Genomic DNA, 23,477 nt, shown 5'->3' on the forward strand with positions numbered 1-23,477 from the left:
TAACGTTGGAAAATTGTACGGGTATTTCGAGTGACTTCCGAATGGAGAAAAGATAGAAACAATCCCCATTATAAATCTCCGTAAGAAATCTGTTTTCGTTCCCGTGAACTTTTATGAGTGAAAAATGATAATGTGTCAATGAAATTATCTTGGACATTTTCCCTTTCATCGATTTCAATTGCACTTCTTTCACAGGTATGTGTATTTTTATTAAAAATCGGCCAAATGTGCTGCATAAATATCTTGGGACAGCCAGGCTTATAGTGAGCAACTGAGCGAATCATACTTCCCGCAAAACTTGCAGATCGCCCGAGGACTTCCGAGAGAAGCAGGAACTCAATGACTGAAAGTTGCGTCACGTGGCCTTTGTATTTACAAACACTAACGTTAGTGCTTATGATGTTTCCGTGTAAGAAAAGATAAAACGCTAAAAACACTCGTCTAATGTGCCGGTTCAATCACTGAACATGGCACTGAAAGACACAATCATTCTGTGGAATGACGGTGTAAATCTATATCTTGAAGAGGAATTTGAAGAAGCTATTTCAAAATTTAAACAAATCGAGAATCCGAATGCTCGTGTTTTATACAACGTCGCCTTTTCTTACCTCCAATTGGACAGACTAGATGATGCATTAAAGGTAAGGTTAAATTAATTTGTTTTTTGGTTAATTAATCAGGTGAAAAGTCCTCTCTCTCTCTCTCTCTCTCTCTCTCTCTCTCTCTCTCTCTCTCTCTCTCTCAGAACAATGTAATACGCAAGTTTAATCTATAACAAGAAATCAAATGACCTGCCGTACATTGTTGCAAAAGGTCCTTTGAATCATGGTATCTTTATAAAATGAGAAAATGTTAGGAGGTATATGTATTTTAACAATTTGATCTGGACCTACATGGATCAAGTTCTAAAACACTTAATTATGTATCTTGACCATTAGGTTGCTAATGGTTATACCTCCTATACCTCCTGCATACACATGTCTATTAATAAAAAATCCCAAACAGATATGGTTATTTCTAACTTTGCAAAAAAAAGTGGAGGGGATAAATACACCCCCCCTTTCACATCTGCAATATCTACAATGTCATCTTGACTTACAAAAAAGATATTACACTAACCCATACATACTCAGCATCATAATGGGTACAAAATCTGTTTCTTTACAATAAAATTAGTTATCTGAGTTTCTAAAATTTGGGAAGTGAACGCTGGAGGCCAGGGGTTTTGATGGTTAAGGACAGTCAATTTTCTCCAATGATTTAAATCATTGCATATGGCCATGCATGCTACTCACTGGAATCAATCATCTATCTATGGATATCTGTATATTTATCATCAGGCAGTGTATAGTTAGTACATGAACTTGTCACATTTCAGCCAGCTGAAAAACTGTACATGTATATACTTAATAAACATGTGCATGTAATTGCAAATTGCATATGTACAATGCTGTGGAATATCTATTAAGCTGTATAGTAATGAAGTTGTTAATTTTCGGTTTGAATTGCTTGATATGATAAAGCTTTGAATTGTTTTTAAGTACAAGATCTCTCATGATCCAGTGAACAACTTTTCTAGTTATAACACCAGGAAATTTTTAACTACAAACATGAAGGATATGTAAAGTTAATATAGATAATTACTCATGACACGAGAAAAAAGATAAAGATTTGCCGTTAGGGCATACACACAAGCTAATTAGAACTTGTTTTTTTTTCAGTTTCTTTACTACTGCGCAAAACATGCATTACCTAACAATAATGTATTGGCATTTAAGAGAAAAAAACCCTATTTATAACTTAATTTTACACATATCATCTTAATATAATTTGATGTGTATTTACATGCAGTGCAGTGTATATATAAGGGACTGCCAGCTAGGGTATTTGTAGTAAAATACTGGAATAAAATGTGTTATCATCTACCATTACCTTCACACATTTAGGACTAAATGCATGTAATTACATGTATATACACTCACAATCATATAGCTTATATTTTACATGTACATTAAATTTACCAGGACTTGTGCATTTATATTCATTCCATTGATGGACTAAATGGCAAGGTATATTTACAATTCATAAAAATGATATCTAACTTTATTATTTTCAAGATTAATCTGTATCAATGATTTTCCTTATAAATTGGTACTAATTAATATTTGTAGGTAAATGTCGCATGTACCCGGTAATATATAAATGATATTGATAAAAGATTCAGTGTATAGTGACAGAATTACCGTAAGCCTCATAGTGTCTATTGTCTGACTTCATCTTAGTGTATATGACCACTGTATCCTGATTGACATAATGAATCTTCCTATATTGCAGTAAACATTGTTAATCATCATATACTTCCTTTTTATCACTAATACTGGTACAACAAAACTAATGTTTGACACGTAGCTACTACAATAAAACTTCCAAAACATCTCCTTTGTTATAAAAGCTAGGTTTTAACAGGTATCCTCAATAATCAAGTTTATTAAACTCTAGCAGGTGTTGAGGGCAAGCTTTATAAGAATTTCATCAGGTTGAATAAAATCTAAGAGAAAGTACCGTCCCTTCTTTTAATTATGGTATCTATGCATAATTTCCTTCTCGAACTTTGCAATCTTTCAGTCAGAAGGGGAAGTTATCTGGCTAGAGGGCATCGGTTGGTTTTATTAAAAGTTTGCAGTATGCACAATTGCAAATATGCCAAAATCAGAAACATTGAGTTAAAAGATGATTCTTAATGTCTTTCAGTTATATTAAGGAAGTCTTTCAGAGCAATGATCATGCAGTTAGATAGATAAAATATTTTCAATAAATATAAACTGATGTAAAACCCAACCCCCAAAAAGTAGAAAGAGCCTGGAGTGAGAAAGCTATCAGGGCATGCAAAATAATATTATATCTAATAGAATGTAGAAATATTAAAGTTTTGTTGAACTTGTTGAGTTTTTTAATTCTGTAGAATCTGAAGGAAACAGTACAGAAAGATCAGCACCTAGCCATTGCCCATTTCTGTTCAGGACTTGTAGAGGCCAAGCTTCGCAGGTAGGAATATACCTAATTAGTACATTGAATATTTTTTAATGATTTTGAAAAGAAATTACTGTACAATGCAATTACTTCACTGTGATATTTAGTTTTCTTTGATTAAAAAAAATATAAATACACATGTATATATACATGCGCAAGTACCGGGTAGTACAACCATATTTGATGAGTTCCATAGCAGATAAATGTATTGATGTTTATCTTGTTTCAGGTACAGAGAGGCTATATCTGATTTTGACAAAGCTGTGGAGAAATTACGGTCAGCAACCTTCATAGACTACACCCAGCTGGGGATGGGATATAAGCTGATGCTCTCAGAGGTAACCATGACCTTGTACTATTAAAGTGAAAGGTCAAGGACATTGTCAGCATAAAATCACAATGTCTTGGCCACAGGGGCCAAGCCGGTTTTAACATTAATTTCAATGTAACCATAAATTGAAATTAATGTTAAAACGGGCTTGGCCCCTGTGGTCTTGGCAGAGAAAATTATTTTCAACAAAAGATTAGGATTGAACAAATTATGATAATAATTATAGATAACTATGAAGTACATGTAATTGTTAATCTTTAAGTCAGTTTACTTTATAACAAAATTGGTTACATGTCACAACACATGCAATATTTATGTTTTGAAAATTCATATTTAAAAAACAAGAATAATACTGTAAAATTAAACAGGCATTAAAATACATTGATCTTGATGAAAATAAATAGATCAGTATTAAATGTAAGTCACTGATATTTGATCTAAATTATGTTAGATATGGGTTGCCAAGGCGACTGCCATGACAATGATGGGACGGGGAGAGGATGCTGAGGAGTTTCTGATCGCTGCAAGTCAACAGGAAGATGATGAAACAACCAGAAAGAACTGTATTCTTGGTCTACAAAAACTACAGGTTTGTAGGAAGTGGTTTCACCTCAGTAACTAGGGCAGGCTTTGTCTTTGTTCAGATAGAAGGATGGTAATTAAAACAAAAGTACAGTTCAACTCGTTTAGTAAGTTCAACCTTAATTTATCTATAGCGACAGCACAGATATAACAATATTTTAGTTATAATACCATGTATTGTTTTACACTTTAAATAAATTTTGATGAAGCAATGAAATTTATGGATCTATAAATTAAGTATCTAATTTCATGTCTTTAACCAGGAAAGGAAGTCGGATGTTACAGCATTAAAGAGACGACTCTCTCTAAAAAGTCAGAATTGGTTTCATGGTCAGTTATCGAGGCAGGAGGCAGAAGCTTTGCTGCGCAATCAAGGGGATTTCCTGGTCAGAGAGAGCCTGCGGAAAAAGACTAATGAAATCCAGTATGTTTTGTCAGTTCTATGGCAGAACAATAGGCACATTCTTATCGTACAAGATCAGGAGGTAAGACTCTCCGAATGAAATTAATTTCTTTACTTACAAATATGTGCCATCCTCCCCTTCATACTCAGTTGAATGCCAGTTGGTGTTTGGTCAATCACAATTAGGTCAAAGTTCAAACTATTTTAGACATATCATCTGCTAACCATCTTGGGAACCATTTGCTTGCCTACTCAGTACATTGTGAAATAATTTACTAAGTAATTCAATTTCAGTTGCCACATGGAGGGCATAAATTTGTTTCTTAAAACATATATTGGTAATAATCTTGTTTCATCACAATTCCACTTACACTAGTAATGAGAAACATGTGATAAATGCAGGTTGGGTTAATTATGTTAAAAGTACAGATATGTACTTATGACAATTTTGTACTTCATTAGATATAGCTATAAATCTGATGATATTATCTAGTTGGTACTCTGGTGTAGCTGGTACTTCCTGGTAGCTGACTGGTCAAATTTTTCAATACAAACTTATTACCCTCACTCAAATTTAAATAATTCCCATCAAAACAAACCTTCATTATCCTGATTAATATTAGATATTTCCGATATAATTGCAGCTATCTATTTTGTAAATTCTAACCTATCAACCACACTTTTTACAGAAATGCATAGTTTTTAAATTTAATAGTAAATGGGATGTAAACTACATGTATCAAAATGAACAGAACTACAATACAGGGGTATATATATATATCCTTTGAGTAGGTTTCTGAGATTTTTAAGTACTGTAGAACCTATGTGTATATATGTAAGAATAATGTTAAAGTAATTGTATGTATTCATGTGACCCACATAATATGTCTCTTTTATTTGAGCTCTCTGCTATCTCAATTGGACAGGGTTACTGGAAGTTTGAGGGCTTCTCTTTCCCTACCATTCAAGAACTTGTAGAATACCAACACAGCAGTGGTAAACCAGTGACCAAGCGGTCCGGGGCTCTCCTCAAAACCCCCATCAGCCAATCAAGACAACCAAAGATGGCAGAGGTTGGTGCAGAAATATACACTCTACTCTTAAAGGAAGGTTAAAGTGTTTTGTGAGAGCAATTTAAATGTACTTGCTAAAGTGCATATATAAATGATAAGATATTTAGTCTAAAGCTCATAGAGAACGTATTAACACAACTGTTGTTGAATTGCCTAGTATCTGAAATATACATGTTATGATCAACTGCAAACAAAGTTTAGGGGTATGTTAGAATAACCTTGTCCATTTATCTGTTTTCCTGTCCATGACTTAAATTTTTTTCAGACATGATTTAAAATCAAAGTACCGAGAGTACTGAAAGACGGGGTCTTGAAAGTGTCCTTGATTTCCTCGAATATGCTTCCAAAAATTATGAGTTTGAATAAGTTGTTTTAATCTATTTAATTCGGCTTTTTTGCAATTGTCTGATACTTTGTCTAAAGTTTACTCTATCCCGGCCTTCATAATTGTAGAAAATTGACACAACAGTATTTTATGTAAAATTTAAAAATTACTACTAACCGGGAAAATCAAAACAACTATATCAAGGTAGATAATTTAAATCATTAGATTTATTTAATTCTGTGATCCAAGGGAAAATCCACAAGTCGGACGGTATCCGTTATATATGAAACCTCAAAAACGCTCAAACTGCTGGATTACTAAACAAAGTGAACATTTGTATACCGATAACAAACACCGGCACCTGACGTTAGAAATATTTCTTTTTACAATAAGATTCCAAGTACTCTAATAATAAAAAGGTTTGTCACGGTCGCCATTTTGATTTTTTAGACTGACTTATCTGATTTTCTTGCAGCGATTCATGCAAAATAAATATAGGTAAAAATAAATCCGTTCTCCACTAACTACTTTTATGTGTAAACTCGTGCATGATCTACACGAATTACGATACAACCGTTCCTTTCATTAAAAATCATACTCCAAAAATCAGAGACGAAAAATAACAGAGATTGGCAACTCTGCCATTAGGCCAGCATTTTTTTATTTTTAGATTTACGAAATATTTTTCAAATTATTTGGTGAGGAGGAGGGAATAAAAATAAAACAATTTTTCAACAATATTTTTTTTATTTTCATAATAAGAACACGTGTCCAGGACCTGCCATTTTTTTAAAAAATATATAAGTAATTTTGGTTGTTGGTGATGTTCTTATCCTAACATATTTCATCCATGGGCACTGAAAATTTGTGTTGATATATTGTACATGCATGTATAAAAACAAATTTTTTTTTTATATATATACAAGTACATACTGTACATAAGACCAAAAAAATTAAGGGAGTTTTCACATCTTCCTTGCAGAAAAATAGGAAGAAGTTTGAGAAATCATTTATTTGATTAAATTAACAATGCTATTCACAAATTCAAAATTTAAAATATTGTTACTGAAAATAAATTGGATTAGAAGCATGTCCATAAATGTCAGTGAAAAATCAAACAAGTTTTTTTATTTAAAAAAGACTAACTAACTTTTAAAATTTTATTTATTTATGTAATTATACCTTTAATAAAGGAAATGTTTCGTTATTTTGTTAGCTTTAATGACAAATAAAATCATTCTCTTTCCTTCAGTCATAAGACTCCTGTGTTCAGTGTGTTTAGGGTTATTAGTCCAACCCTATGACCCACTTACAACCGTTATGTAGAGGATCTATTTCCAAACGGTTAAATTATGATTATTTTAATATTTATTTTGCAAAAATGTTTTTTAAAAAAGTAACTTATCATTTTCTTGCCAATGAGGTTTTTTTTTAATTTACGGAATTGTGATAGAAAAAGACTTCAACTTCTCTTTCTTGAGGAAATTCTGGCTAAGTTGCCGATCACAAAACTTAGTTAATAGGGTCGTAAATTGTAGGGTTGGACGAAAGCAAACCAGGAGTAGGCTCTATGGTGGTTTTTTGTGACTTCTAGTGCCTGTGACTTGATCGGAAAGAACTTGGTCTTTTTAATCAATGCATGAACAACAATAATTCAGACTACACATACGTGATTGCATCAACATTTATTTTTATTTTTACCAGAAAGAAAATTTCGGGTCGGAGGAAAAAATAAAATTAATAGCTAGTTCAGGTCCTTTTATTTTTTTTTAAATTTTTAAAAAATAGGGTCGGCGGGTTTGTAAATCGAAATTTCAAAAAATGCTGGCCTTAGCGTGTAAATGTTACGGGACCAACCTTACTTTGAGAATTACAAGTGCAACAGCAATCTTGTATAAGTCATTAAATTTGAACCTGATAGTGAATATGAACCTGTAAATATGTTTAAGCATGTTTTATTTATGAAACATTTACAAAAATTCTTTATTTAGCTTTTAAATTACTTTTTTTAAAACTTATTGACTTTTCACAAAGTAATGGTAATGGTAATGCATTACTTTACTCATGTAATGGTAATGTAATGCATGACTTCAAGAAAATAAAGTAATGGTAATGGTAATTTGATGTCCTAATTCATGAAGTAATGGTAATGTAATGCATTACTTTACAATGTAATTCACCTAAAGCCCGATTCCAACTAAGCCGGACAACATGAACATTAACATTTAACTTGGTTCTTCAATCAATAAGATTGTATATATCATTTGATGTATTGGTCACCCAAAATGTATAACAAATGAGAAGGCAAATTCAGACTTGTTTTTATTTTCTATGTACAAAATTTCTTTAGAGACGAACAGCAGTCATACCGCAAGTAGACTGGAAGCCAATGAAACACCTATTTAATATGTAAGACATCTGTGTATATATAATCCATCCTGATTTTAACTTCGGCTTGCGCCGAAGTTTTCAAAAATGGAATATTGCGTTTGGGAACTTTGCTTTCGATTCAACCTTCAACCTCTTCTATTGATTAATGAGCTCGTACACCAGCTGAATCGTCAACGGCATTGTGCAGTTACGTAACTCATTCCACATTTGAACCCGAGCAAGAATATTTTGATCAATAAAACTATTTGTTTATTTTCTAAATAGAATTTGGTTTATACACAGAGGACTTAAAAAGATTTATGTGTGTTTTTATAATTTATATTTACTGAAATGCATGAAAACTTTCTGCACTATTTACTTACGCATAGACTCAATTCATGTGTTTTACGCGTGCCTTCTGGTTTAAGACTTCGGCTAACAGTAAACTAATAGACGGGGTCACGTGACCCTGTCTAAAAAATGTTTTAAAGTAGCTGGCGTATTAATGGAAAAATCGATCAGCACCCATGGAACTCCCTCTAACATAAATTTATAAGAGTTCATTGCTGTATGTTTGCTTGATGGCTTAGAGAGTTATAACACAAGTTGAAATCCCAAGATTTATATATTTATAAATTTATCTGACCAAGTTTGATGGATTTGATGAGTATTTGTGTAGAGCCACAACATTTGTATTCTATTTTCTTAAAAAAAAAAATAGATATAACCATTAAAACATAGCTGCACACAAGTTATGGAGTCTGAAATGATGCACAAATCATCAATGACTCTGCATTTAACAGTTTCATTTCTGTTCACAACACATTTATGTACCAATGTTCACTGCATGTACTGCTTGTGTCTTGTAGCAAGCACCAGAACTAAATGAGTTGCCAGACTCCTGTATATTTCATCCATCAAAAGACCTGCTGAAGAATGTAGATAAAAGAAACTATCTTGGAAAGGCTAAGGTATTTCTCTTCTCTTAATTAAACATACAAGTAAATTACTGTTTCTCATTTACTTGTTCAGATTTGCGATAATGAATTAGAATTGTATTTCTAAATAATTACAAGGATATGAAACATAAAAAGTACCGGTACACTTTCAAGAGAAATGTGTTAATCAGCATCTTTACATTTAATTAAAAAAATTAAATGTTGCTAATTAGGGAAGTTTTTATAATAATTGCCAATTTTACCAGGTGATATCCTCATTGGGTCAAACCGTAAGGAGGAAAAAGAAAACTTATGGAAGACCAGAGAATGCTGATGAGGAAAATTTTGAGAGACCTGATCAGGACAGTCCTCAGGGATCCGGGGACACACTCCCAAAACCAAGGCCAAACAGGAAACCTCCAAAGTCTCCCCTCCCAACCCCCAAGCGGGAGTCGGAAGTCTCCACTGTGTCATCCACCAGTCAGAACTCCACGGACTCCGTCGGAACATTTTACTCACGCAGACCACCCCCAGCTCTGCCTAGAACTTTAAGTAGGTCAATGGAGAATCTGAGCATTCATGATGAATTTGCAGAATATGAAGAGGAACCGTTCTCCAAATCTAAACCAGTCATTCCTCCTAGGGGCAGGATGTCTGCAGACTTGGAACACATGTATGTTAACACAATGCAAACTCAGAAATCTCCAGATGCTAGTAAATTGACAGGCATTGCATTCAACAATGAATTATCTAGTGCATTAAATAGGAGACTAAAAAATGGCAGCTCTAGTAGCTCTGGGGGCTCACCTCCACGCCGCCCGGCAGCCCCAACCAGACCCCCACCCCCGAGGAGAAACTGAAAGTAGGAGTGTGAACTTTAACTCCCCAGTGACGCAGCAATTATTATGTCTCTATGTCCATGTTTGATTAAGTCTAAATTGGGTGCCAATGTTTAGATAATTAGATGCATAATTTGTTAGGATTTTTACTTATACTTTATAATTATTGTCTCTGTTATTTGGTTAAGTTTGTACACCTACAGTATGTATTGTTAAGAGTCCTGATTTATGACAAGGTTATATTTTGTTATTTACAATGTAATATGGATTTGAAATTCATATACCGGATATGCTACTTTGCATTGTACTATGCACCTTGTATGTTCAATGAACTGTAAAAATTAGAAAGAAAGATGATTGATTATTAATGATTGTTTGATTTTTTATGTATATATATACCGGTATTCAATTTTTTAAAAAATTCAGCCATATCACCCTTTCTTATGTCATTTGTATACCTTGAATTGTACCGGTATACTTAGTCTAATATATACTCATTGACATCCAATCTACAACACTCAAGCTCTAAAAAAATTTTATGAATTTATATTGTTTTCCAACTGGCAATTACATCTACACATCTTTTCTTTTTTTTTAGATTTAATAGGTTTTAAATTTATAAGTCAGTTTTTATTCATATTATACAGAAAATTCATGTATTCTTCTAGTCTGAGATTGTACATTTTTAATTGATATTATATACATGTATGTGGGGTAAAATATTTTGTTAGCTTTTTAGCTCACCTGAGCCAAAGGCTCAAGTGAGCTTTTCTGATCACAATTTGTCCGTTGTCTGTCGTCGTTGTCGTTGTCGTCGTCGTTGTAAACTTTTCACATTTTCATCTTCTTCTCAAGAACCACTGGGCAGATTTCAACCAAATTTGGCACAAAGCACCACTAGGTGAAGGGGATTCAAGTTTGTTCAAATGAAGGGCCACGCCCTTTTTAAAGGGGAGATAATTGAGAATTATTGAAAATTTGTTGGTATTTTTCAAAAATCTTCTTCTCAAAAACTATTAGGCCGGTAAAGCTTAAATTTGTGTGGAGGCATCATCAGGTAGTGAAAGATTCAAATTAAAATGGGAGCATCCTCATGTAGTGTAGATTCAAGTTTGTTCAAATCATGGTCCCCAGGGGTAGGGTGAGGCCACAATTGGGGGGTCAAGTTTTACATAGGAATATATAGAGAAAATCTTTTAAAAAATTTCTTTTAAAAACTATTAGGCCAGGAAAGCTCAAATTAAAATGGAAGAATTCTCAGGAAGTGTTGATTCAAGTTTGTTCAAATCATGGTCCCCGGGGGTAGGGTGGGGCCACAATTGGGGGATCAAGTTTTACATAGGAATATATAGATAAAAATCTTTAAAAATTTTCTTCTCAAAAACTATTTGGCCAGAAAAGCTCAACTTTGAGTGGAGGCATCATCAGGTAGTGTAGTTTGTTCAACTCATGGTCCCCGGGGGTAGGGTGGGGCCACAATTGGGGGATCAAGTTTTACATAGGAATATATAGATAAAAATCTTTAAAAATTTTCTTCTCAAAAACTATTTGGCCAGAAAAGCTCAACTTTGAGTGGAGGCATCATCAGGTAGTGTAGTTTGTTCAAATCATGGTCCCCGGGGGTAGGGTGGGGCCACAATTGGGGGATCAAGTTTTACATAGGAATATATAGATAAAAATCTTTAAAAATTTTCTTCTCAAAAACTATTTGGCCAGAAAAGCTCAACTTTGAGTGGAGGCATCATCAGGTAGTGTAGTTTGTTCAACTCATGGTCCCCGGGGGTAGGGTGGGGCCACAATTGGGGGATCAAGTTTTACATAGGAATATATAGAGAAAATCTTTAAAAAATATCTTCTCAAAAACTATTTGGCCAGAAAAGCTCAAATTAAAATGGAAGCATCCTCAGGAAGTGTAGATTCAAGTTTGTTCAAATCATGGTCCCCGGGGGTAGGTTGGGGCCACAATTTGGGGATCAAGTTTTACATAGGAATATATAGAGAAAATCTTTTATAAAATTTCTTTTAAAAACTATTAGGCCAGAAAAGCTCAAATTAAAATGGAAGCATCCTCAGGAAGTGTTGATTCAAATTTGTTTAAATCATGGTCCCCGGGGGTAGGGTGGGGCCACAATTGGGGGATCAAGTTTTACATAGGAATATATAGAGAAAATCTTTAAAAATTTTCTTCTCAAAAACTATTAGGCCAGGAAAGCTCAACTTTGAGTGGAGGCATCATCAGGTAGTGTAGATTCAAGTTTGTTCAACTCATGGTCCCGGGGGGTAGGGTGGGGCCACAATTGGGGGATCAAGTTTTACATAGGAATATATAGAGAAAATCTTTAAAAATCTTCTTCTCAAAAACTATTTGGCCAGAAAAGCTTAAACATGTGTGGAGGCATCATCAGGTAGTGTAGATTCAAGTTTGTTCAAATCATGGTCCCCGGGGGTAGGGTGGGGCCACAATTGGGGGATCAAGTTTTACATAGGAATATATAGAGAAAATCTTTAAAAATCTTCTTCTCAAAAACTGTTTGGCCAGAAAAGCTCAAATTAAAATGGAAGCATCCTCAGGAAGTGTAGATTTATGTTTGTTCAAACCATGGTCCCCGGGGGTAGGGTGGGGCCACAATTGGGGGATCAAGTTTTACATAGAAATATATAGAGAAAATCTTTTATAAAATTTCTTTTTAAAACTATTAGGCCAGAAAAGCTCAAATTAAAATGGAAGCATCCTCAGGAAGTGTTGATTTAAGTTTGTTCAAATCATGGTCCCCGGGGGTAGGGTGAGGCCACAATTGGGGGATCAAGTTTTACAATTCTTAAAAATATTCTGGGAAAGTTTTTGGTCCAAAACTCAGTACTTAGTGTGAAAGCACAGGTTATGAGATTAAAGGTAGATTTAAGTTTGATGAAACCATGATTCCCTAGAGAATAGTGGGGCCACGAAATGGGGAGGGGGGGGGGGTTATAGGAATAGAGAAAAATCTTCTTACAGGTACAACAAAAGGGGCTTTACTAAAAAATAAGAGGTGGATAAGAATTGGCAGATTTTCAATTTTTTTTTTAGCAAGATCTACTGTACTCAGTTGTCAAGATATTTTGATACTGTAATGCTAATTTGATCAGAATTAAGGCAATTGTTGCTCAGGTGAGCGATGTGGCCCCTGGGCCTCTTGTCTTTTAATTGTTGCTGTTGAATATTATCAAAAATTATATATATTAATAGGGCTTCCATTTTGACAAGAAGGAGCCCATTTATTTCTTTTGTGGCTTGCTTTTAAAAAGAATGAAATGTGTATAAGGTCTAAAAGTAAAATACAATTATTTATGAAGAAATTCATCTTGTGTCTTTAATGTCTTCTGAGTTCATCAGATGACCTATTGTTATTCAATTTTGTCCATCATTGTCCCATTATACAATTTTTATTTTTTTCTCATATAAACTACTTCAATAAAAACAAAATTGATTGTGTAACATCTTTAAAGAAGAGAAGATCAAATTGGCCAATGCACCCTTTTGTGCCGTCAATGTTTAAAATAGGTTAAAAATATGATTTACAAGGAATTCTTTACCAAAAAGTGATCAGAATTTCATGGGTGTGAAGATTGGAGGGGGTGTTATTGAGCATGTAATGGAGAAAAAATAAAATGTTTTGTTAAGTCTTCATGTAAAGAGACATAAATTGGTTGAGGCTGAGTGCATGGTTAAGATGTCGAGGAAAAAGACCCAGCTCAACTATAATGTCACAGTGATTTTATTTTGCCCCTTGGAGATAGAAGACAGTTTTATTGATCATACAGTGAAAATGCATTTGTTATACTGGTACTGATAATATTCTCCCACCTTTGATTCAAATTGATAAGGAAACCTGTCTGTGCCAGCTGAGAAAAAATATTTCATTTTGGGGGTCGCAAAATATTTAATATATATTTAATACCCCCCCCCCCCCCCCCCCACACACACACACACACTTTTTTCTCGCAGCAAACATTTAGATGTAGCAAATTGAATTGTTACGGAATTGCCCCTCCCCCTTTTTAAAAACGATGTTATGTGCCTGTATGGTATCAAGGACAGACGATAGTATTGCAATATTGCGAATTTTACCGACTGTAGTGACATGTTATGGTGAGCATTGTGGTTCCTGGGCCTCTTATTTTGTAATTCGAGTGATCTCTCTTTTCGAAAGCCGTTGTTATGGTTTAGCGTCAAATGGCGGAACAGGTGCTTGATCGAATGCCAGTAAATAATATTAATAACACGTAAAGGTGAACAGGTCACTTCATTATAGATAGATTAGATGTCTCACGCTTCGTAAGATCTACAACAACATGTTTTTAAACGTCTATACAAGGGCAGTATATATATAGATATTGCGCCATATGAAAAACCTGAAGAAACAGTTTGGTTGTAAGGTAATCTGAATCTGTAAGATGAGCAGTCCAAGACGAGAGCGGACGAGGTTTATGAAGAGACATGTATCCAAACACGCCGTGACAATTGACACGTCAAAAGCCAAGTCTAACGCCGATGTTGTCAGGCTGTGTGTGAAAGAGCTGGGGCTGGTCGAGGTATGTGTTGCTCAACTGAGTGTATAAATTTAACTTTAATTGTAATCTTAAGATAGTACTGATTGATTGGATAGGGATAAGATGTATTGAAGGTAATATTTTGTAGTAATTAAAAGCATTTAACCTTTTTATTAATATACATGATTTATGTAGCATGTGGATAAAAGAATCTTGATGTCAGAGATATGTTCATGAAAAATTGCAGCTTTATAGTTGAATGCAATATGTTATCATGATCTTTTAAAATACAATGTCTACTGTACAGCCACTTCAAAGTACTAAATTGTGCGCATCCTTGGGGGGAATTTTTACTTATAAATAAATAATTGTAAATTAATTAGTTTCCTTGACTTTTCAGTTTCCCTTGGGAAGGAAAGAGTTGGGTTGTGACATATACTGGAATGAGTTTCACTACAATGATAACCATGCTCCAATGGGGGGAAGAGTCAACAAATTCCCAGGTTTTTATTGATTTGATACATGTAAATTTTACTAGAAAAGTAATGGAAAAGAATTAAAGCATATTTTTTGTTTAATGACTGTTGATGTACATGTAACAATGAATGTGGGGATTTTAATTTAGGTATGGTGGAGGTCTGCTCTAAGATGACATTGTCAAGATGTCTTGACATCATGAGAGACCTGTACCCCGACGATTATGACTTCTACCCTCGCACCTGGTACCTACCTGCCCAGTATGAAGATTTCTGTAAAGAGGCTGAAGTAAAAAATGCAAAGAAAAGGAAATTCAAACAAACTTACATTGTTAAACCATATGGGGGGTCAAGTGGGGAAGGCATCTTTCTGCTTAAAGAACCCAAGGATTACATTTCCTCGTACCCTTCCAAAAGGGGCACTTGTCATGTGGCTCAAGAATATGTGTCTAATGTTTATCTTATTGATGACTTCAAGTTTGATTTCCGAATCTATGTTGTTTTGAAAAGTTTGGAACCATTAGAATTTCACATCTGCAAAGAGGGACTGGCAAGATTTTCAACAGTGCCATATAAACGTCCAACAAAGAAAAATATTCACGAGTCTTTCATGCATTTGACCAACTATTCTCTGAATAAAAGAAGCAAAGACTTTTGTCACTCAGAGGAAGAAGATGAAGGGAGCAAAAGGACTCTTAGTAGTGTGATGAGAAGGATAGATATGGATGGCCAGGACAGCAGAGAAGTGTGGGAGAATATTGAACTAGTAGTGTGCAAAACCATCATGGCCATTGTGCCGGAAGTGAAAGTGGTCGTGCATAAAACCATCACACCTGGAAAAACAGGACCATCTTTTTTTCAGGTTTGTTAGCTGCTTTACTTATAAAGGGTGCTGCATAATATCTGATACACTAAATCAACAGGTTGATGAAGTTTTCTAGATAAGAACCGGTCAAAAATATGGTTAAAAAAACAGTTATTTGTCTCCTTGTTCAATTTAAAACATTTTCTTTAAAGAAGTTCATTTGCAAAGTTCCATTTTTTATTTGACAGATTCTTGGCTTTGACATCCTCCTTATGGATGATCTGAAGCCCATCCTTCTGGAGGTCAATAGTAGCCCAAGCCTCTCTATGGATAGTGAGGTGGAGGTCAGCCCAGGGGTCCCAAAATATGTCCGCAGCCCCAAAGATGAGGAAGTGAAGTTCCCTCTTGTGAGAGATACTATATTGCTGGTGCTGTCCCCTAACAAACGCAAACACTGGTATGTGTGATGTATAAACAATTTGCAAGGAACTGTGTTAAAAAAGTCATTATCTCCATATATTTACATTTTCAAGTGTCTTTGCCTGTGATAACACTATGTATCGATTTTGTACTATATAACCCATAACTACAAATGACGCCAAATTGAGGCACCAGCGGGGTTTGCTTATTTATATTTAAATATTTAATCGTACGTTGGCTTAAAATTATATTAATATAAGTAATAAAGAATCATCCTTTGAATATTATGAGGTGATAATTTCGGTTGGGGGATGATCAAATCTATCGATCATAAAGCCATTCGGGCTTTATTGGATTTGATCACGCCCCGACCGAAATTATCACCACATAATACTCAAAGAATGATTCCTTATTTTTTATTTGAAAATGATATGTGGAACAAAAACAGTATTTTTTTAATTTAAGTTTTCTCCATATCAAACTTGAATATGAATTATTAGTGAATTCCTTAAAGCTTTGTACCCTAACTTCCATAGTATTTTACAATTACAATAGTGAAAGTGTGCTTTAATATCCTTCTTGCTGCCTTTAGATTAATTGACTACAGGTATAAGTTTATCTTTAAGACAAGATACATTACAGGGTATATGACATAACGTGTACCAGTATTTAACAAACTGTGAATGACTCTTATTGATATTTTGAGAGTTTAATGATTCCAATGGAAAGAACTTGATTCAGTTGATGTGATATTACGCCATCAAATTTACCAAAAAATTAACTGCACTCTTGAAAAATAAATTGTACCGTAAATATATATTTAATATATGTATTATTTAAATATAGAATAAAATTTTGCCGAGATTGCCTCGAAGGTGATTTTTTTTACGTGAAATTCTCCGGCGGAATTACAATTTCCGGAAAAAATTGGTAAAATCGGCAGTATAATTCAGCATTTTACTTTGTGCGCATTGATTTACCAAGTTCTTACTTTGCCAAAAAATAAAACTCTATAGGGGCGACTTCCATGCCGAAAATCACGATGGTAAAATTCTGCGCACTATGTTAATTTCTAAAATAAACAGTTTATAGTAAGATATAACATTATTATTCACTCCACAGTGAAAAAAAGAGAAGGAAGAGGCTGATTCATCTGAAGAGGTTGATGTCTTGCAATGAGTCTGTGCTGTCACGGACATCATCTGATGTCACCACCTGTGTCCAGATGTACGAGGATGGAGGCGAGGAGAATGTCGAGGAGGAGGAGGAGGATGAGGAGGTCAATCAACAGATGTCAGAGTTACATGTACACATGGATTTAGATTCCGCAACCAATGAAATGGGTTTGTGTTACATTTAAAAGCCATTTTCTTAGGACACAAAGGTTCCAAACAAGAGTTAATTATATTCTGTTGCATTTTCTGATAAAAAATATTGATGATTTTGAAAATGTAATATTATCGAAATGCTATAAACTGGTGCAAACATGTTTCTTATTTATCGGTATTCCCTTACTGATTGTTATGTAACTTATATATTATTGCCTCTCTGTTTCAAAAAAATATGAATATCTCGATTAAATATATGTTCAGTTGTAAGAGACTTGAATGTACCTGTACTACAAGTAAAGAAAGGGGAGGGGCAGCAACAGCATCAGTCTTCATTTTCCTTATATATAAATCCAAAAAACTTATTTTCATTGCACAGAAGAAGAGAAATTTGAAACTGTTCCTCCAGATAGTGACCACAAACTCCAGATCCAAGAGGGGGATCTGCACAATCCGGATGGTGATCATGAAGAAGCTCATTTGGAGGAGAGTTGTCTAAAGCAGCTGTATCCAGACCCATATCAGGAAGAGTGTGACCAGTTCCATATTCTGGGGAGAGTGGCCAAGCTGTACATGAACAGCCTGGGGGTCAGGAAGTCGGCAGGCATGAGTTCCTCCTCCTTCAGGACTTTCATCAGGTTAGCATCACTTGACATAGAAAACCAAATGTCTTGCAGGATTGCTTATCATGCTATGGTGAAGGTTGACATTGAACCATATTTATCTTACATCAAAACTTAAGCTTAAGATTCTAATACTTGTCATACCTACACTTAACCATCAGCCATGATGATTCCATATTGATTTTGTCCAGTAACATAGCAAAGATATCAAACTATATATTTTGCTCTCTATTCCCATGCACTTTTACCTTTCATGAAAATTGAAAATAGGATAACACCTTACAACCAAATGGACCAACAAGATGTAGATTGCCTGTATTTATTAGTTTACATATTATTTGAAATTAAATATTTCATTGTAAATTGTAAAATAACCAAAACATTTTGATTTTAATGACTAATACATTTGAATCTTCCTCTTACTGATTTTTGTGAATAGGAAATGTGAGTTTGGCAAGAAAGGATTGACGAGTGCTTCAGTGGACATTATGTACCTAGATTTACAGAGACGCTGGGATAACATGAACCCAGACCTGTCCGGATTAAGTAGGTTCTCATATTTGTATGACATAATATATTAAAATATATGAAATTAAGTATTATCGATAGCCATTATTTGAAATATACAGATTATTGGCACTGCTGAGTTATAGGAAAAAGGCAACTTGCTAATAATTTAAGGATCAGTTGGACTTTGTACAAAGTGTATGGACTGATTAAAAGTCAATGAATCAATCAAATGTTTTACATGAATCTTTAATTAATTTGTGTTTTAAATGTATATAGATTAAAACAGCTGTAAATGTATGTTTTCATTACTGTGTATATTCACACCTCACAGCCTTATTAGCATAATCGGAACCTTTCTGGTTTTTATATTCACAAAAGAATGAAAAACCCCGAGAAAGTCAAAACTTCGTATATCTCGGGATTTTAACGTGACCAGTCTCATACTCGTGAAAATCGAGAGAGGAGTTTAAATGGAAAAAGTAAGTAAAAGTTTTTGTTTCTTATATTGGCAAGCTTTTAAATTATTTAAAGTTGCAGAACAATTGTTTATTAATGTGAAGTCGAAGTTTGGGGTGATTAGCCTTATCTCGTTAAATTTTGTTCAGCATGAAACAGTCTGAACAGCAATCCTCGATTTTGTCAACAATCTAAAGCGTGCTAAGGAGTAGTCATTCCTCGGTAGGAACATACTTACTTACATTGTTAAACTACTCAAAAACTCTTTTAAAAGCCTACAATGCATTAAGTATAGTACACATGTTACAAAAATGTCGATAATTAATGGTCGTTGTGAAATGTGACTTGAAATACATGTTTTAGTATGAAATGTGTATGCAGGTGTATTATAGTCAGTTTTTACACATATTGTTACGTAGCATACGTTAAAAAAATATTGTATGTTTTTCCTACAATATTGAGTTTGTGTCAATCATGCTTTCGGTCATTTCCATACAGAATTTCCTCGACACGTACAATGTACACTGTACATGTGGTTTTGATATCTGTATCTCATTCAAACTGTTAACTTTATGTCTTATTTATCTATTAACGATGAGAGTGTTTATGAATCAAGGGTCTGAATTTGTTATGTAATTAAGAGTATGAGAGAGAGATAGACTCAGAGAGAGAGAGAGAGAGTATGAGAGAGAGAGATAGACTCAGAGAGAGAGAGAGAGTATGAAAACCATAACAAATTTGATAGTTATATGTCATTTCCCACTTAATGAGTTGTTATAGCTGTAATTATCATGGTAATGTTTTGACAATGTCTCAGATACTGCATGTGCCCATAATAAAGTGTAATCTAGGACACACCCTTTTGTTTTGATAATGACAGCATTTAGCTTTGTAATGATAGCTAGTGTATCTTTTTTCTTCTAATATACAGATTTACCTGCGGCTTCCAGATGATCTGAAGATCAGGAATATAGAAAATATTGTCAATTTGATATTGCTAATGACCCAGTCAAGTCTGCTGAAGCCCAGAAGGTACTTCTTTGTCATGTAATAAACTTACAACTTGTTTTCCATATGTAGATATATTTGGTTTAAGCTGATTAAAAGCCAAGCAAAGTCATCTAATAGCTACAATATCTTGTTTAAAAGGGAATTTCAAAGGTTTATATGGGCATCTTGTTGCAAATCTGCTTGATTATCTGTATTTTAAGGGGTGGGAACCTCTGAAAGGAATACCAGGAGTTTGAAAATATTATAAACTTTAAGAGATGTGTTTTACACTCTCTGAGATAATGGGATTTGCAGAAATCCCATGAATTTCTTATGCTGGAAATATGTTTTTCAGATTAGTTTTTGTTATTGACGCAATCATATTTTGGTGTACATAAAATGTTGATAGTTGAAACTCATACAGACAATCATATGTTACATAAGTGTTACATAAGTGTTTATGACTTTGATCTTTGTTCAATATATTTAATATCTTTCTGTCCACTGGATATCTAAATATCTTTGAAGTTACACCATTGAAGTTACACATTCATTACATTTATCATGTGTGTGCAGAATTGATTGAGCCAGGTTTCCTGATGTTGTCATATAAGTGATACATTGTACTGCTTTAAAAAGTATATATCACTTGTGACTTACTGGTATATTAGTACATATTTCATTTGTAAAATCATTTGACAAATTTAAAGTGTTTTGTAGTACTGAAATGTTTTTATGGCTTTTAAAATTACTGAAAGTACATGCACATGATGCAACTATCTTTTGACGCTGTATATATAACAAAAAGAAACTGTCAGCTGGGTTTAAAATTAGTGGCAAAATGATGTAATACATGTATGTACAATATTATATATATAGTGCCTGTTTGGGAGGGTAACAGTCGAAATTGACACCCCGAGAAAACCATTGTCAACCGACGCGAAGCGGAGGTTGACAATGGTTTTCGAAGGGTGTCAATTTCAACCGTTATCCTCCCAAACAGGCACTATTTATTTTGTTATACTGAATGTCTTAATTTTTAAGAAAATTTTACTGCGCTATTATATAGGAATAACGTAAATTCTACAGCGAACCGTACGTGCATAATTTTCGCGCATGTAGCAATTTGTAATGTTACCCGTTGCTAAGTGCGTTGCTAATGCTGAGGGTAATAGAACGGATTATGAACTGCGTCTTAACCAATCAGATTTCAGTATTTAACATGAAAGTATAACAATAGAAAAGATTACATTGTTAGTAATTGCACATTCTATAAATAACGTCATTGAATATATACATGTAAGTATTTGATGAGTGCACAATGTTTGCAAACATTACATGTAATTCTCTTAACACTTTATGTTTATTCTATTTTAATTTCCAGACCATGACATTAATGAATATTTCTTGAATGGAATGCATGAGGATTAGAATGGAACCTTATTCTGCCTTTTTATGGAGCCAACCACAGAAGAATTTGTTCTATACACATCATTCATAACATTCTAATTTATGTTGCATAACTTTAAATGTTACTGGATGAATTGTGTTCACATGATGAATACCAGCAAACTTTTTATCGAGTGCACTTAATTTGTATTTTTCCTACCCATCCATCTAACATATGTTTTTATATAACATATTCATATACATGTAACATTTTTGGAAACAGCTATTTTTTTAAAATTGGAATTTAGCCTTACTATTTTGTACAAGTTTTTTTTTAAAAGGACTTGGACATTTATGCATAAAATGATTTACTTGCACATTTTGAATAATTGACCATAATTTGAATGTTAGAAGTCAAGTTATAAGAGAGATACAGAGGTAAGAATTTATTGTTATGTAAACAAAGCTCGAGTCTTATGTTTGTTTACAAATAATATAAAGTATGAAATTACCATACTGATTCGATGTGATCATAAATGAAATTATTAATAGAAAAAAGCAACATATGAATGAAACTTACACCAATAAAACACAGATGTAAATAATAACAAGACTCGCACTTTGTTTTTAAAACAAAGAATATTTAATTCTTTATCTTTCATTTAACTCAGTATTTGACTTTCAAAATTAGTATTATGATTTTTTTTAGAATGATATATGCAATTTCATTAATTTATTTTTCATTTTAAGAAAATTCATTTTAAAAAAGATCTCTTACAACCTGTGTATTTTTTTTTTCAGTTTACATAACACAGTGTATTAATTGAATGTAGTTGTGTAGATTTATACATGTACCTACAAGCAATATACATTTAATATTCACCAGGTACATGTACCAGCCTACTATATTTGATAAATAAATGTACTTCTTTCATGCCTTTTTCATGCCTTTTACTCATTGTTATATGTATTATTTATAATTAAAATACTTTGAAAACTTTTCTCAATTTATTTATTTTAATAAGATTAAGAAACGGACTATAGTTAATGCACGTTTTCAAGAGTTGTCTCTCTTGGGGACAATAATGAATACTCCCCAGGGTTCATGACCCTGAATATTGAGTAGGCTGTGAGGTGTGATATTGTCAAATCACTAAAATTTACAATGTATTCTATTTATTCATGTGTTTTGTAGCCCTATCTTTCCAAGCCTTCCTTGATGCTTGCTTTGAAATATCAAAAATCTGTTTTCCTGCTGCAACTAAGCTGGAAATGTTGGAGAACTTTGTGGGTCACTGCGAGTCCCATCTTTGTCTGAGAGAAAATGAGGACTAGAGGACACATTGTGAAGATCTGCATGCACAGAGACAATATTTGTTAATTCAGAGCAACTCACCAAACCTCAAGACATTTGCTTTAAAAAAATTGTGATATGTACAAACTTTTAAGGTTGAGTTTTCTCTCTCTCTCTCTCTCTCTCTCAGCTGCATTGCTGTAACACTGTGAAACTTTTGGGCTGTGTGTTTGTCTGAAAACTTCATGTTTTAACTTGCCTTTTTTCAAGTGATCAGTATATGTATTGTAACATGTGTATATTAATTGTATATGTCCATGAGCTGTACAGCTGTTGACCAATAAACAATACAATTGTCTGTGTAAGTGCTATCGTTTGACAGCTTTCTCTCACTGTATGTCTCTGTTGTTTTGTTATTTAATTAAATTATTTGAAAAAGTAAAAAATTGTTACAGTGTTTATCTTGCACAAATAATAATAATTGAATAAATGGAGAAGAGTTGTAGAATATGTATTGCTTAAAAAGTAATTAAGTTCCTACATTTTTAACAAAAATCTTTGACAGTAATTGAAATTATATATAAACTTAGTACATGTACTCAGGTAGATGTCAGTACTTGTTTGATGACTTGTATTGATTCAGGATTGTTTACATAGCCTAGTTGGGGTTGCAAAATTAAGTTAGTCTGTTTCATCACAAAGTAGTCATTGCAAACAAAACAAAAAACAAAAAAAAGAAAGAAATTGGTGTGGAGTTGTAGTTTT

The 23,477-nt window shown here is 33.6% G+C and overlaps 2 protein-coding genes across 3 annotated transcripts; both read left to right on the forward strand.

Moving 5' to 3' along the window:
• The first annotated feature begins 327 nt into the window (after window positions 1–327).
• Window positions 328–10,621, forward strand: LOC128156626 (uncharacterized). The gene is made up of 8 exons (XM_052818843.1): window positions 328–641; window positions 2,963–3,045; window positions 3,260–3,368; window positions 3,813–3,950; window positions 4,207–4,428; window positions 5,273–5,419; window positions 8,984–9,085; window positions 9,319–10,621. Exons 1-8 carry the CDS (start codon window positions 468–470, stop codon window positions 9,910–9,912), a joined length of 1,569 nt encoding a protein of 522 aa, XP_052674803.1. The 5' UTR covers window positions 328–467; the 3' UTR covers window positions 9,913–10,621.
• A 3,457-nt stretch (window positions 10,622–14,078) lies between these two features.
• Window positions 14,079–23,109, forward strand: LOC128156437 (tubulin polyglutamylase TTLL11-like). Of its 2 annotated transcripts, none has more exons than XM_052818591.1 (8): window positions 14,079–14,463; window positions 14,822–14,924; window positions 15,047–15,759; window positions 15,951–16,159; window positions 17,245–17,465; window positions 17,833–18,088; window positions 18,513–18,619; window positions 22,614–23,109. In XM_052818591.1, the coding sequence occupies exons 1-8, from the start codon at window positions 14,326–14,328 to the stop codon at window positions 22,751–22,753; spliced, it is 1,887 nt and encodes a 628-aa protein (XP_052674551.1). In that variant the 5' UTR covers window positions 14,079–14,325; the 3' UTR covers window positions 22,754–23,109. The 2 variants fall into 2 exon arrangements, with proteins under 2 accessions (XP_052674551.1, XP_052674550.1); XM_052818590.1 differs by having other exon boundaries at window positions 14,081–14,463; window positions 17,830–18,088.
• The last annotated feature ends 368 nt before the right edge of the window (window positions 23,110–23,477 follow it).

Source organism: Crassostrea angulata, chromosome 7 (assembly GCF_025612915.1).
Source record: "Crassostrea angulata isolate pt1a10 chromosome 7, ASM2561291v2, whole genome shotgun sequence".
NCBI lineage: Eukaryota > Metazoa > Mollusca > Bivalvia > Ostreida > Ostreidae > Magallana > Magallana angulata.

Coding starts and splice junctions, on each gene's coding strand:
- LOC128156626 (XM_052818843.1), top strand. CDS start 468: ATGGCACTGAAAGACACAATCATTCTGTGGAATGACGGTGTAAATCTA. Junction 5,420..8,983: donor GACAACCAAAGATGGCAGAG/GTTGGTGCAGAA, acceptor TGTGTCTTGTAG/CAAGCACCAGAACTAAATGA. Junction 9,086..9,318: donor ACTATCTTGGAAAGGCTAAG/GTATTTCTCTTC, acceptor CAATTTTACCAG/GTGATATCCTCATTGGGTCA.
- LOC128156437 (XM_052818590.1), top strand. CDS start 14,326: ATGAGCAGTCCAAGACGAGAGCGGACGAGGTTTATGAAGAGACATGTA. Junction 14,464..14,821: donor AAGAGCTGGGGCTGGTCGAG/GTATGTGTTGCT, acceptor TTGACTTTTCAG/TTTCCCTTGGGAAGGAAAGA. Junction 16,160..17,244: donor CCTAACAAACGCAAACACTG/GTATGTGTGATG, acceptor TTCACTCCACAG/TGAAAAAAAGAGAAGGAAGA.